At 57.7% G+C, this 13,637-nt stretch overlaps 6 protein-coding genes across 6 annotated transcripts; 3 read left to right on the top strand and 3 right to left on the bottom strand.

The window, feature by feature from the left end:
- The first annotated feature begins 1,944 nt into the window (after nt 1-1,944).
- On the top strand, nt 1,945-3,209 carry B0H64DRAFT_88529 (P-loop containing nucleoside triphosphate hydrolase protein). Its single transcript, XM_062808927.1, has 3 exons — nt 1,945-1,950; nt 2,079-2,532; nt 2,604-3,209. The coding sequence occupies exons 2-3, from the start codon at nt 2,248-2,250 to the stop codon at nt 3,039-3,041; spliced, it is 723 nt and encodes a 240-aa protein (XP_062662546.1). The 5' UTR covers nt 1,945-1,950; nt 2,079-2,247; the 3' UTR covers nt 3,042-3,209.
- Nucleotides 3,210-5,498: 2,289 nt separating this feature from the next.
- B0H64DRAFT_386919 (2-oxoacid dehydrogenases acyltransferase-domain-containing protein) lies at nt 5,499-7,347 on the bottom strand. The gene is made up of 2 exons (XM_062803181.1): nt 6,973-7,347; nt 5,499-6,897 (listed from the first exon to the last, which is right to left on the bottom strand). The coding sequence occupies exons 1-2, from the start codon at nt 7,199-7,201 to the stop codon at nt 5,534-5,536; spliced, it is 1,593 nt and encodes a 530-aa protein (XP_062662547.1). The 5' UTR covers nt 7,202-7,347; the 3' UTR covers nt 5,499-5,533.
- Nucleotides 7,348-7,481: 134 nt separating this feature from the next.
- Nucleotides 7,482-8,895, top strand: B0H64DRAFT_336628 (ATP10 protein-domain-containing protein). The gene is made up of 2 exons (XM_062801151.1): nt 7,482-8,035; nt 8,133-8,895. Exons 1-2 carry the CDS (start codon nt 7,623-7,625, stop codon nt 8,788-8,790), a joined length of 1,071 nt encoding a protein of 356 aa, XP_062662548.1. The 5' UTR covers nt 7,482-7,622; the 3' UTR covers nt 8,791-8,895.
- Nucleotides 8,896-9,108: 213 nt separating this feature from the next.
- B0H64DRAFT_439445 (uncharacterized protein) lies at nt 9,109-9,928 on the bottom strand (the record flags this gene model as incomplete). Its single annotated transcript, XM_062806430.1, has 3 exons — nt 9,109-9,612; nt 9,685-9,798; nt 9,863-9,928. 3 exons carry the CDS (start codon nt 9,926-9,928, stop codon nt 9,109-9,111), a joined length of 684 nt encoding a protein of 227 aa, XP_062662549.1.
- Nucleotides 9,929-10,825: 897 nt separating this feature from the next.
- B0H64DRAFT_317535 (ribosomal protein L6e-domain-containing protein) lies at nt 10,826-11,402 on the bottom strand (the record flags this gene model as incomplete). Its single annotated transcript, XM_062800338.1, has 2 exons — nt 10,826-10,978; nt 11,043-11,402. The coding sequence occupies 2 exons, from the start codon at nt 11,400-11,402 to the stop codon at nt 10,826-10,828; spliced, it is 513 nt and encodes a 170-aa protein (XP_062662550.1).
- Nucleotides 11,403-12,279: 877 nt separating this feature from the next.
- Nucleotides 12,280-12,861, top strand: B0H64DRAFT_439447 (60S ribosomal protein L35; the record flags this gene model as incomplete). The annotated part of the gene is made up of 3 exons (XM_062806431.1): nt 12,280-12,428; nt 12,536-12,761; nt 12,853-12,861. The coding sequence occupies 3 exons, from the start codon at nt 12,280-12,282 to the stop codon at nt 12,859-12,861; spliced, it is 384 nt and encodes a 127-aa protein (XP_062662551.1).
- Between the last annotated feature and the right edge of the window lie 776 nt (nt 12,862-13,637).

Consider the following 13,637-nt stretch of genomic DNA (forward strand, 5'->3'; position numbering starts at 1 on the left):
ATACCGGTCTGCAACGTGCCCGGCCGTTGCCGTTGAACCTCACAGGCGGAGGCCATCTCGGATGGGTTTGAGACGGCCACGATAGCTCACCTGCAGTCGGTCGCCAATGCACTTCGATGAATCCGAAGAGCTGCAGGATGACCCGACACCTTGACTGGTTCCGTTGCCGGCGAGCAGCTGTCGTCCTATCGCTTGCGAAGCCGAACCATGAAGCGGTGAGAAGTCGAGAGGGTGTTGTTTGACAGCTGTAGCAGTGTCCGGGGTGCAGGAGCTTGGCAACCAGAAACAGCCCGCGCAGGCTCCCTTGGTTCCGACCCCCCGCAGTAGTGCATTGCGGGATATGCGAAGCTATTCCCACCTCCCGCCGCCAGGGTCGTCGGATGGAGTCTCCCTCCTGACACTTTTTAGGTCAGGCCCTTTCAAAGTCGGATACCGAGGTACCAAACTTCGATTAGGAGGTTGCGCTTTTAGTGAAGGCAGCTGCCTGGCAGAACGATGAGACAGCTCACAGTGACTGGTCTTGCTAGCAAGACGGGAGCAAGACGGGATCAAGACGGTTGACCTACATAGAATTGACCCAGATCTTGATGCGGGAGTCACCCGACCTCGATCTCTTCGCTCGGTGAGGCCGGAAGCTGAGCCGGCGGAGCTAGGTATGTATTTCCCGGGCTTGCGAGGGGCCCGAACGAGTGTAGTTGAGTGGGGCAACCAAAACAGGACATGTCACGAGGCCATCGACCGTCTCCGGCTTTGAGTGGCGCTGGGGTCTCCGCTTCTCTCAGCGCTTTTTTTGGCTCCCCCACCTCACCAGTCATCCCTCAGCGGGGCCGGTGCTCGTGGGGACTGGACAAACACAGAAGTTCCGTCCCCTTTCTCTGTACCACGTAGGGAGTGTGAAGCTTGCCTTGTCTAGTCAGCGCGAGATATTTGACGTCTTATTCATGAGGACTAACTAGAGAGCCTCTCTAATGACGACCGATGTGAGGATACCATGATCAGAGCCGGAGAAATGTCTTTTATGTTGTTTTTATTTCTTAGTTTTCTCGAATTTGTTCGATAAGGAAGGGAATGCGGGTGGGTTTCAATCTACCCCCTTCGCCTCAGCCACCCCAACTTCACCCCCAACTTTGAACACGGGTGCCCCCCACGCTATCCCAAAATTTTGGCAGCCGCAACCAAGGGAGTCCCCGTGGTGCCTTGCCGTGTTTGCCAGTCATTCGGGAATTTGTGCTCGTTCCATTGTCGGTACCTATCCTCCAGCATCCTGAACCCAAAAGAGATGCTCGATCTTCCTCGGGTGTCACAATCGGCATTTACACGGCGGTGTCCCGTCGCAAAAACCCTCAATAATGAAGACGGGATCGGTTTGCGAGGCAGCTCTCACTCAGGTTTGTCGATCTCGGTTCTCGATCCATCCCACGCTGCTCTGGGAAAAGCTTCCCCGAGTTTCCACAATGAGGTCCGAATAAGTGACTGAAGCGACACCCTCACTGCACACGCCCCATGCCAAGCGGTCGATTCCACCAGTCATGGCGCCCGGGGCCGGGCTGGAAGTCATTCCAAGGCCCCTCAAGCGCCAATGGGATCCGCGTCGGAGTGGGATTTGTGAGACTCACCCCGCGAAGACGCACTTGGGAGCACGCGAGAGGTGCGGGAGCATCCATGCACCGGATGCATTCGGTGAGTATGTACAGTACCCGACATGGATGGTGAATGGCGTTGCTTGCATCCCGCGACTAATGAGTTCATTCGATCCCGTTGAAAATTAAGAAAGGTACCCCCTCTGCCCCCCAGCCGGCGGCCTGGGCCTGTCAGAGAAAGCGTTAGGTCATCACTGCCAGACCCGTGGGTTTGGCGCCCACTCAGAGCGTCAGCTTATAAGAATGCCTCTCGGTCCGCCATCGGCCTGGCTCGTTTTCCTGGCTTCCATCCATTGTTTGGTTTCGAAGTGTTTGTTCCGCCGGTTGTTTCTCTCTCCTAAGGTGTCTCGTTGGACAGTCTCCGTGCTTTCATTCTCTCCCGCTTTCCGATTGGGATCCCGCCTTCACCCTAAACCGACCAAACACTCACTTACACAGCACAAAACACACCTGAGTTCTGACGAACCCCCACGACCCCCTTTCCGCCACCGTCAGAAACCCACCCCGTCCTTCCCGTCCCTATAAAAACACAACCGCGTCATCCACTGCGATATGCAATAGCCTCCTCCACCGTACCTCGCCACCTCTACTTGCTCCATCCATCACAATGCTTTCCTACAACACCTCAGTAGCGGTCAATGGGCAGAGGCCATCATCTTCCGGTGCCATGTCGTCCGGGCGCCAGAGTATCCCGCCTTCGCCAAAGGCCGCACGGCTGCCGACGGCGCTCTCCAATGGCGTCATGACCAATGGCAGTGCCGCATCCACGACCGATTCCCCGGCCAAGGACCAACACATCTGGCTCGTGACGGGGCCCGCGGGGTGTGGAAAGAGCACGGTAGCCAAGCACATCGCGGACTCGCTTCAGCTACCCTTCGTTGAGGGTGATGAGGTATGTAGCCCTACGCCATAGCCGCCCGTACGGTCGACTGGTCGAACCACATGCTCACCCTTTTGTTGTAGTACCATCCCAAGGCCAACATCGAGAAGATGAGCGCCGGCATCCCCCTGACCGACGCGGATCGGTGGGATTGGCTGACGGCCCTCCGCGAGGCATCCATCAACGAACTGGACAAGGGTAGTGACGGCGTGGTGCTGACCTGCTCGGCGCTCAAGCGCAAATACCGCGACGTCATCCGAGTCGCTCCCTATTTCACGCCCAACGTGCACCTCCACTTCATCTACCTCGACGCCCCCGAAGAGGTCCTCCTGCAAAGGGTATCCGCTCGCCAGAACCATTACATGGGCGCCAACATGGTTCACAGCCAGTTCGAAGTCCTCGAGCGGCCGACGGCCGATGAAGTTGACGTCATCACCATTGACGTGACCCAATCACAGGAGGCCGTCAAGGCGGATGCTCTTGACCAGGCAAACAAGACTATGGACAGCACTCGGTCATGAAAAGGGGCCGAGCGGGAAGCTCTACGGCGAAGAATACGCATGGCTACGCAGCATTGATCTTGGTCTGCTCAGGGGAAAGGGGGCAGTATTAACCATACTATTTGCATCGGGATATGGAGTTGGCCTGAGTTCCGCCTTGATTTCATCGCAATATCTGATCCTTTGGGCTTTTTTTATCCTTTCCTATGGCGTACGATATGGGCGCGGAAGTGGGAGAAGGGGGGGGGACAAGAACGGGCTCGTCACGTCGGACGAGCTTCACTTGCATGGCTGGAGCGGGCTGCAGAGCCGCGCTTTTCGGTTACAGGCGTTTTCAAAAGGATCTACTTAGGTATCATGGCTGGGCCGGTGATTTGTCGCTTGAAAGCGAGCGAGTTGCAATGCGAAGAATTATCATTACCATTCCTTCTCGGGTGGTTCTCGATGTGTTTTCACCCTGTTCTAGACTCTGCTGATCACCTGCGGTTAATTCTCCCTACCACTCCCTGGTGGCGAGTTGCAATTATGCCCCTTGAGTTCCCAAGACACGCACACACGGCAGTTATTTGTTCGCCTCCCGACGTTCTGGTAGGCTCTGGCCGCCGCCGAAGATGCGGGACGAGCCGCGACAACCAAGCACACCCCAATCCTGCGAGATGTGTGTGAGACGATCTATCACTTTTTACACGAACACTGCACGAGATCCTTAGTCACCATATCCTCGCCGTTCCACATCCTAACATTTTGACTTGGCTTCACGAAGAGAATCTAGGTAGTTATGTAGAACGGGATTACATACTTTGCTTTGCAGCTTGTCGTTGCCAGGTGAATATCAAGTCTCTACATACCTATGCTGATGGTTTGTTTTCTTGGCACTCACCCCTATTTGCCTATCTTTCAGTTCATACGAGACAACAGATACTTCGTAAACAGTAATACATTAACCACTGACCCAATCTCGGGTTAACTTTCCGAACAAAAATTGCGAGACACGCACAGAGGCAATGCGACACTCGCATGGCAAGGCAGCACCCGGAGACAAACGAGCCACAAGACACAAGAAACGACTGCCGAAACTCGGTGAGCTGTGGGATGAATGGATGGGTAGATGAGTGGATGGATGGATGGGCCGAATACATGCAGGATTTTAGCCTGCCTCGCAATTTGTGCACTTTTCGCTCCCCATCTCCGAGGGAGGGAGCGAGCGAGCAACTAACGAACCGCTGCGTTCAATTTCTGAGGGGGGCGGGCGGGCGTTCCAACAGCGCCACCCCCCTCCTTTCTCCATCTTCTCCATCATTCTCGCACGGCACAGCCACCCGGGGTGAGTTCCACGACAACCTAACCACCAGGCAGGGCGGCAGGCAGGCAGGCAGGACAAGGAACACCTTGGCGCCAACGAGCAGAGACACGGCAGACGCACCTGCTCCCACGGACCCGGGAGCCCCGATGACTTGCGGCAGCGGTCGACCCAACCGGCTTCGAGTTGTTGGCTTGGCGGAGACGACCCAAGGGAGGCGACAATGGGGGACGGGGTTGGATGCGCAATATGGGGGAGGTCCCGGCGCAACACAGCACACACAACACACACAGCAGACGGGTGCTCCATTGATTAACTCGGTATTACTCTGCTGGGTGTTCCCCACAGTGTAATGGGATTTATGGGTGTTGTTGTCGTGTGCTTGAATCACACTAACACGACGAGTTGGTTGAGAAAAGAAGGGGGTGTGGTTGTGGTAGGGTGTGGCGTGGTCTGGCCCGGCCTGGCTTGGTTTCGCGGTTTCGCGGGTGTGCGGCCCCAAAAGTAACCCTTCCCTTCCTCGCGGCCCGAAACATCGTTGGCCAGAATCAGAGACCACGCGGCCACGGCCATCCGACGGTTGGGATGACGGTGACCACACAAGCCGCCCTGCCCCAGGGCTGCATGGAAAAGGCACGGAAACAGCACCGAGGTTGGTGCGGGAAAAAGAAAAAGGAAACAATAAAAGGCATGTGGTATGTGGTACTACCATCTCTCGTGGGGGAACAACCCCCCGATTCACCACCACGCCGCTCCGGACAGACCGATGGATGCAACATGCATGGCTGCCTCGCGGCGGGTCATGTACAGTACTTGCGGGATTTCGGACCAGACAGCAACGAGTAATAAATCAACTTGGCTAGGTAGGCGGTCTATCGACAAGAAAAGTTGGCCTGCTTACTCTATGTAAATAAACACCGCACCGCACCGGCATTGCTGCCACCTCCCGCTTGCGTATAACCGGGTTAAGCGAGCGGGCGAAGAAAACGGGTAAGGCGGCCGGGTGAATGGCACAGGTACGCAGTCGCTAAAGCACCTCACCGGATCCTGCACCCTTTCTTTCACTGCTGCTACACCTCACCAACCGACAAACAAACCTCCCTCTCTCGGTCAGTCATGGACGGACTTTATGCCCCAACTGCGGAAGAGATAGCCAGTCCATTGCCCCCCCCCCCCCCCCCAAAACCGGCAAACACCACCACCTCTCGCCACATTACCGCAGGTGCATAACCATGACATCGGGCTCCTCAACAAGAGCCCTGACAACCTCCGCAGCGCGGGCCATAGTCGCGCCATCAACGACACGGTGATCGGCGCTCCAGCTGAAATTGCAGACCTGGCGCTTCACCACGCGGTCCTCCTCGCCTGGCACAGCAGAAAAAGCCGGGACGGTGCGCATGCGGCCGACGCCGAGGATGGCGACCTCGCGCTCGACGACGACGGGCGACAGGTAGGTGCCGCCGATGCTGCCGATGTTGCTGACGGTGATGGTGCCGCCGGCCATGTCGGGCGGCGCCAGCCGGCCCGCCACCGCCAGCCCCTGCAGCCGCGCCAGCTCCGCCGCGATGCCCAGGATGTTGAGCCCGCCCACGTTCTTGACCACGGGCACGAGCAGGCCTGACGGTGTGTCCATCGCTACGCCGATGTTGTGCTGGCTGCGCAGTACGAGGCTGGGCTTGCCGCTGGCGCTGGCGCTGGCGCTGTCGGCGTCGACGCGCGCGTTGAGGGTTGGGTATTTGTAGAGCGCCATGGATACCGCTTTGATGATGAAGGGGAGGTAGGAGAGCTTGCCGACCTGGCTGTCGCTCAGGCCAGACTTGGCGAGGACCCGGTTCAGGCGCCCGCGGAGCTCGACCAGCGAGGTGAAGTCGACCTCGTCGGCGTAGAGGAAGTGGGGGATGCTGAGGGAGCGCGTCATGGTCTTGAACATCATCTCTTGCGTCCTCGTGAGCGCCACCGGTGTTTCTTGCTGCGGCCCGGCGGTGGAGGCGTCTGGTGATGTGAAGGACCCGGTCGCGGGCGCGGTCGGGGTAGGTTGTGTAGAGGGTGCTTGAGGGGGTGCCGCGTTCCTCCCCTCGACGAACTTGTAAATGTCCTCTTTGAGCACGCGGCCATCCCTGCCCGTGCCGTCTATCTCTGAAATGTCCACCTTCATCTCCTTGGATAGGTGCCTTACCGCGGGCGTCGCGAGAGCGGCATGCTTCCCCTTGACTTTGGGTACACTCTCCGTCTCCTGCTCGGCCAACACGGCGACCTGGGCTCCTGCCGTCTCCTCAGCTGGAGAGCGGATCGGTGCCTGAGTGGGCTTTGTTTCCGCCTCTTTCTGGGGAGTCTCGGGCGGCACCATTGCCCCGAGGTCTTCCCCCTTTACATCCCCCTCGATGTCGATGTCCACAAATGGCTTGCCAACCTTGGCCATCTCGCCAGCATCATAATGTAGTTTCTTAACAACGCCCGCAAAACGGCTGGTGATCTCAACCGAAGCCTTGTCGCTCTGGACTTCGCACAGCGGCGAGAACTCCTCGACGCGCGCCCCCGGCTCGACGAACCATTGGATGATCTCGCATTCGACGATACCTGGGGGGGTGATGGTTAGCTGGAAGCTGCAAAGCTAGGTAAGGTATGTCCGGGAGGAGGAAAATAGAGACACACCTTCTCCAATGTCGGCGAGCAATACTGGCTTGATCGCGAGGAGTGGCCTCGATGCATGGAATGCCCGGGATATTGATGTCGGAAGTGAAGAATGCGGAGAGACCGGAGAAGTCAGAGAGAGAGGAGAGCGGGATGCGCGGACTGTTGTTGCAGGTCGAGTTACTCCTCCGAGTCCTCTATACAGGCGCCATTGCTGGCGTACCGCTCGGGAACTATTCCTCGAGAACATATCGAACAAGTACGGTAGATATCACCAACGTCGTGTTTTGTGAGCAGTCACATCTCTTGGAGTTCAATTGATCTCTCCGCGCGAAACATCCCAAGGAACAGAGAACACACGGCGGTTCAGGGCAAGGCACCATGGCTTGTTGCGGCTTATGGCCCTGCTGAATGACGTTGGGAGCCGAGCTGTCCAGGGGGAGAGCCAGCCCCGCGGATAACCGAGCCATTGGTGCCGCCAAAAGCGAAGGAACCCCGGACCCGAAGGCGGGGGACCTGGGGACCTGGGCGGCTCGGCGAGATCTCCAGCGGATGAAAGTGGGGCCCTAGACAAGCCGCATGGGAAATTTCTTGGGACACCGATGGCGCTCGTCCCAATTCGACCGATCGACCGACATCCGTAGGTCTTGCAGCCGCGACACCTGCCCACCATGATCACGCGGACCGGTATCCGGACTGGTTCCCGAGCAGCGGCTTGTCTTCTCTGCCAATGGCGGTCTTTTAGCGTATCCTATCGCCGGCTAGCCGACAAACCGCCAGCTCCGACCTCCGGGTTAGGAGGCCCGAACTCTTCCCAAGCTTCACCGTCACCGTCACCATCATCCGGCACAACCCCGGCCACTGTCAGCCGCGATGCCGCGGCGGCAGAGAGCCCTCTCGCTCACGCGCCCCGGGCGTACGGCAAGAAGATCAAGGACTTCACGCCCACGCCGCTAGCGAGGCCAATTGGCATGAACTACCCCCCGAGCGCGGGCGAGAACACGGGTGTCGACAACCGCAGCCTCAAACAACGCCACGCCGATTTCACCAACTACGACAAGCACCTCAAGCGCCGAGAATACCTGTAAGGCTCTTACCTACCGCCTCCCCAATCCCACCTCCCCATCCCCCCCCCCCAAACAAGCCAACCCACCCCTAACCTCCCTCTCCCCGCACAACAGCAAAAACAAAATCTCGCGCCCCTACTTCCGCGACTGGCGCAACCTGCAATTCCACCAAGGCAAGACCTTCCTCTCCCCGCCACGCCCTTTCCGCGCCGACCTCTCGCTCTACTTCCCGAACCTGCACGGGCGCACGCTGGCGGCGCCCGCCGCCGACACGACCCCGCTTCTCGAGGGCCGCGCCTCCGTCGTGTCCGTCTTCAGCGGCCTGTGGGCCGAGGACCAGGCCAAGACCTTCACGGCGCCCGAGCAGAACGCGGCGCTGCACGAGGTGTTGGAGGGGGCTGGTGTGCGGGCGCAGCTGGTGCAGGTGAATGTGGAGGAGGATTTGCTGAAGGGGTGGTTGGTGCGGTTGTTTGCGGGGTCGTTGCGGCGAAGGGTGGGGAGGGAGAATTGGGGAAGGTATTTTATGGTGAAGAAGGGGATTACGGATGAGATTCGCGAGTCGATTGGGGTGTTGAATAGTAAGGTTGGGTATACCTACCTGGTGGACCATCAGTGTAGGATACGCTGGGCGGGGAGCGGGTCGGCGGATCCTGGGGAGAAGGAGGGGTTGGTGAAGGGGATGCAGAGGGTATTGAGTGAGATGGAGAAGGAGGGGGTTGGGGAGGGCTTTGTGAGGAAGATTGTTGCTGCTAAGAAGCCGGACGAAAAGTGAAGACAGCGGAGGTGGATAGACGGGCTGTAGGAGTTTGCGTGATACCCCCTTTTTGTTGTATGTATAAACACCGCCACTCTTATAGATGTACCAGTATATCGGGGGCTGTTCTGGAACATGGAGGGCCGCGATGCCTCCGGTTTATTTGCTGGCTTTCAAAACGTTTGCTGAGCAGTCTTCCGAAACAAGAACTCCAGACTCCCCCCTACGCCACGTCCAAACCATGCGCTCCAAGGAATTATACAGGTCTCTTTCCGAGATGCAGCCGCCCCCAAGCCTCCTCGTCCGATTAGTCGTCCCTCTCCGTACAGAGCGCGCTCACATAAAGAACCAAAACAACAAAAAGCACACGGCGATAAACCCCCCCATGATGATGCCGTCCCGCCTCTTCTTGGCCGAGATGCGGCCGATCAGGGTGTTGATGCCGGGCACCTGGCTGGCGGCGAGGGTGATGCGGCGGTTGATGCTGGCGATGGTCTCGCGCTGGAGGGCGAAGCTGTTCTGGACCTCGTACGCCTGGATCAGCACGTTGTCGGCCACGTCGTGGCTGCGGTCCAGCCGCGCCCGCTCCCCGAGCATGTACTCGGCCTCCGCCGCCGCCGGGTTCGCCGCCCGGTACGCCGAGATGTCGTCCCGCACGCTGCCCAGCAGGTTCGCCCGGTCCCGCGCCTCCTGCAGCGTGCCCCGCAGCCGCGACAGGTCGCGCCGCTGGTCCGACAGCTTGTCGCGCAGCAGCGCGAGGTTGTTTTGCTTGAGCGCCGACGACGTCAGTGTCGCTTCTGAGTCGAGCAGTCGGCCTAGCTGTGCGATCACTGTTTCGCGCTGTTGAGAGAGAGAGAGAGAGAGAGGAACATGTTAGTTTGGTTTCGCTGGGGATCACATGTCAACACTTACCTTATCGAGTAGCTCCTGGACCTTGGCCTCAGCCTTCTTCTCTTCTTCTGTTGGCTTCGGGGGGATGGCGGTTTGCGTCGAGAACTGCGAGTATGTTTGAAGCGATGCCTCGGTCTGCGACGAGTGGTCAGTCGTCCTCCTTTGTTCAACTCGCGCCCCTCCCCTCCGAGCTCCTTACCTGTAATTCCAACGATCGCGCCTGTTGCCTCAGCTGGGACCAGCCCTGACCTGTCGTTGTCGCCATGTTGCCTGCAATAACGAGGAACAGGGGGACGGAGCGGGATCCGGCAGCATCCGATCGCTGAAGCTTGAAGTTATGGGGAGCTGGTCCGGCCCACCGTTTCTTTTTCTTTGAGAGGTCAGCCGCGCGGATTCTTGGCTGTTCTGCGCTGAAAAGGGCCACGCCAGCAGGAACCGAATAAGCCAGGGTTAGGGGTGAAGAGTAACCTCCAACCTTACAATTAAGTTCACGTATCACCGAAACACCGAAAGGTAGGTTGCGGCCCAAACGTGTGGCATGCACTTTGAACGGCTTAAAGTGGAAAGGATAGTGGTGTAAACGGCATTATGCAGCGGATCCCTTTCGGCTTGCGTCAAGTTCTTGACAGCTGATCAGCATGCGGACCCTGTGGCGGTGCGCTGCATCAGTGATGTCAGATCGCTGGCCGCTGGGATGTTTGGGACGGTTTAGCCACATAACTCACTCACCCTCGCCCGCAAGGTGCCCGTTTATCAGTTTATCAGAGCTGTGATATCTGATCAAGGTTTCGGCGTGGGATTTTGTGATATTGAGTTTGATGTGCTCCTTGTTTGCTCTCCTGATATCCCAGTGGTCTATCCGCACCGGGATCGGGGTTGCCCAGACTTGTCTGGCTGTATCTGCCCTGCCATTCCAGCGCATTTTCACGTTACCCCATGTACAAATCACCAGCGGCATCCCATTCGCTCTAAAACCCGATTGTTGTTCATGGCTCCGATCCTGTGCAAAGCCCGGTGATTTTGGGATTTTGATGACTGTAAACCCTCATTACAGACGCCGTAATGGACCGAGAACCGTCAAACGTCCAAATGCAATTGGCCAAGCCATAACCGTAAATCGCGCCATCAACCATCCGTCACGCCCACGCCCTGCACCCTCTCTCTACCACTTCATCTCGTGGGGCTTGTCGCCCTTGCGGAGGCTGAAAGAGGTGGCGAGGTAGCTGGCGAGCATGTCGACCTTCTTGATGTTGGCGAGCAGCGCCTTGTCGACGGCCTTCTGGTCGGCCGCCCGGCTGCTAGAAACCTCCTTCTTCTGTGCATCTTGTCAGTCCTGCCCCTCAACCACCCAGAGTCCAATCTCGGAATTCCGCTCGTACCTGGGGCTTCTCTCCCTGCTTGAAGAACGCCTCCTCGCCGGCCTTCTCCTTGGTCTTCTCCGCGGTGAAGTACTTCGGCTTAGAGATCTCCTCGATCTTGGCCTCGTCGATACCGGCAAGGTCGACCTTCAGGGATGTGGCGATGACGTATCTCGAGTTGACGCGGCGGAGGGGGACGCCGTTGATCTTGAAGGGCCCGGTGACGAGCAGGACACCCTGGTCGAGGTTCTTAAGGAGGACGACACGCTTGCCGCGGAACCGGCCGGCGAGCAGAATCAGGACGGTGCCGGGCTGGAGGGAGGTGCGAGGAGCCCAGGCGCGGATGGCCTTGCGGACCTGATAACGAACGAAAGTTAGCATCAATCTGTGCTCACGACGGCCAGCCTGCCCGCTGCATCCTTCCCCCAAAAGTCCCATCATCCTCTTGCCCGCTGAATCCCTATCCCGCCGTCCCGCCTCTTGTTCCCGCTTCCGTTCCGGATCGCCTCGGTCTGCGCTGCACGCCCCAGCCAGCCCCGAATCGAATTGGAGTCGAAGTTCGCCCAATTTGCCGTCCCAAAGACTCTCGCAACACCAAATATCGGCTCGGAAAATGCATGCATCCACGTACCTTGCGCGGCTTGTCCTCGTCCTCAGCAGGGTACCATTTCTGAGCCCTCTCGGTCGGGTGAGGGACCGACCGAGTCGACTTGCCAAAGGTCTTTGTCGTAGGAGCCGACATCTTGAGCGCTTTGGCTGTTTGGTGGATTAGTAAAATTCGTTGGTCGGTCGTCAACTTGACTTGCTGCTGCTCAAGATTTTGAAATGAGTGAGCCACCGGTTGTGCGCAAGTTCGAAAAGGCCAAACCCCAAGCTAACCGCTTTCGGGGATTGCGGCAACACGCTCGCTTGAGCCACAAGGTGGTGCACGGACCACTTTTCGTGGTAGGGTTTTCCGCCCTGGCTGGCATTTTGCGCATCCACACCTCTCAGATTTTGTTAGGACGTGTGCCCGCAGGAGAGGCTATTCCCTTCAAACGACCCGAAGCCCCGTCGCTGTCAAAGGAACCGTCGCCCATCGCCCATTTGACTCGACACCGACATACTACACAATGGTAAGCATCCCGTATCCATATCTTGAACGGCTGCGACAACCTCGTTCTTTTCAACAGCCACACTCGAACTTTTAACCCCTAGTCGCATCATCGAATCGATCGATCTTAAACTCGCGACTTGTTACGGGCAACTGCTGACCATCATGTCAAAGTCTACTTCCAAGGTCAAGGCGGGCCAATTATGGTCTAAGAACAAGGACGAGCTCACCAAGCAGCTGGGTGAGCTCAAGACGGAGCTGGGCCAGCTTCGCATCCAGAAGATCGTGTCCTCGGGCAGCAAGCTCACCAAGATGTACGTCGAATCGAACCCGAATGCGCCCACGACCCACCTGCGAACGTTGAGAAGTTGGAGGATACGGGCAGCTTTTGGCTGACATACGTTTCTTTTTTCACGAATAGCCACGATATCCGCAAGTCGATCGCCCGCGTCCTTACCGTCATCAACGCGAAGCAACGTGCTCAGCTCCGCCTCTTCTACAAGGACAAGAAGTACCTGCCCCTTGACCTCCGGGCCAAGCAGACTCGCGCCATCCGCCGCCGCCTGTCCCCCGAGGACGCCTCGAGGGTTCTGGAGAAGACCAAGAAGCGCCAAACGCACTTCCCCCAGCGGAAGTTCGCCGTCAAGGTACGCCATATCTGAGGGGCGGGCAACCGAGAGGACCACTCCGGTGGTGTTGGATGTTGGACAGAATGGACCATGCTGACTGGTTGTCTAGGCTGCATAAAGGCGTTTTCGTGGGTAATGGGATGGTTGTATCTAGGGGCACTTCCGGCGCGGTTATTAAAACATTTGGCACTCGACACATTGCATCATCCCAGGGATTCTGCTTTCAGGGTTTAGGGTGTTATACGAGGTCAATGATTTCTCGGTCCCGGCTTGGTATCTATACCACTGCCGAATGAAAGCGCTGCGCTGAACACACCCACCCTCAGACCAAGCTCCTGTTGGTGATCCACGCCCGATGATGACTGCTGGGGTTGCGTGCTGGCATTGGGGCCTCGACGATGCCCAGCGATGGATGATTCAGCCCAGTTGTGGACGGGTTTTAGGTCCATTTGTCTTTTATACCCCGCCAGATATATGATACAGTTACCCAAGGCGAGTTGGGATGATGGATCGGTCCGCCCTCCGGCCTGTTGTGATGTCTTTGATATGCCATTTACAGCTTGTAGATTACTTGCACTAGAATCGGTCTGTTTATCCACGGCTCTTCGCGGCCCTGATGAGGAAGGAATTGAGTGTTCACGCGATGCGCCCGCATGGATATCTCGACGTAAATTAAGATAGCTGGGACTACGCAGCACGAGATCGGGCCGCAATCCCCCCTTCTTGATGCTTATAGCTCCCGACAAGCTCATCCTTAATATTTCTCTCCTCCCCTCCATTTTTCTAGAATCCCCCTCTATTTCATGCCACGGGCTGAATCTCTCGCCCCTCCATTTTCCAACAATTTATCTCGAGTTTTGCCGGGCGGTCAAGCGGCAGGCACGAGGCTGAGTG

The sequence above is a fragment of the Chaetomium fimeti genome (genome assembly GCF_033439085.1).
Source record: "Chaetomium fimeti strain CBS 168.71 chromosome Unknown B0H64scaffold_2, whole genome shotgun sequence".
In the NCBI taxonomy this organism is placed as follows: Eukaryota; Fungi; Ascomycota; class Sordariomycetes; order Sordariales; family Chaetomiaceae; genus Chaetomium; species Chaetomium fimeti.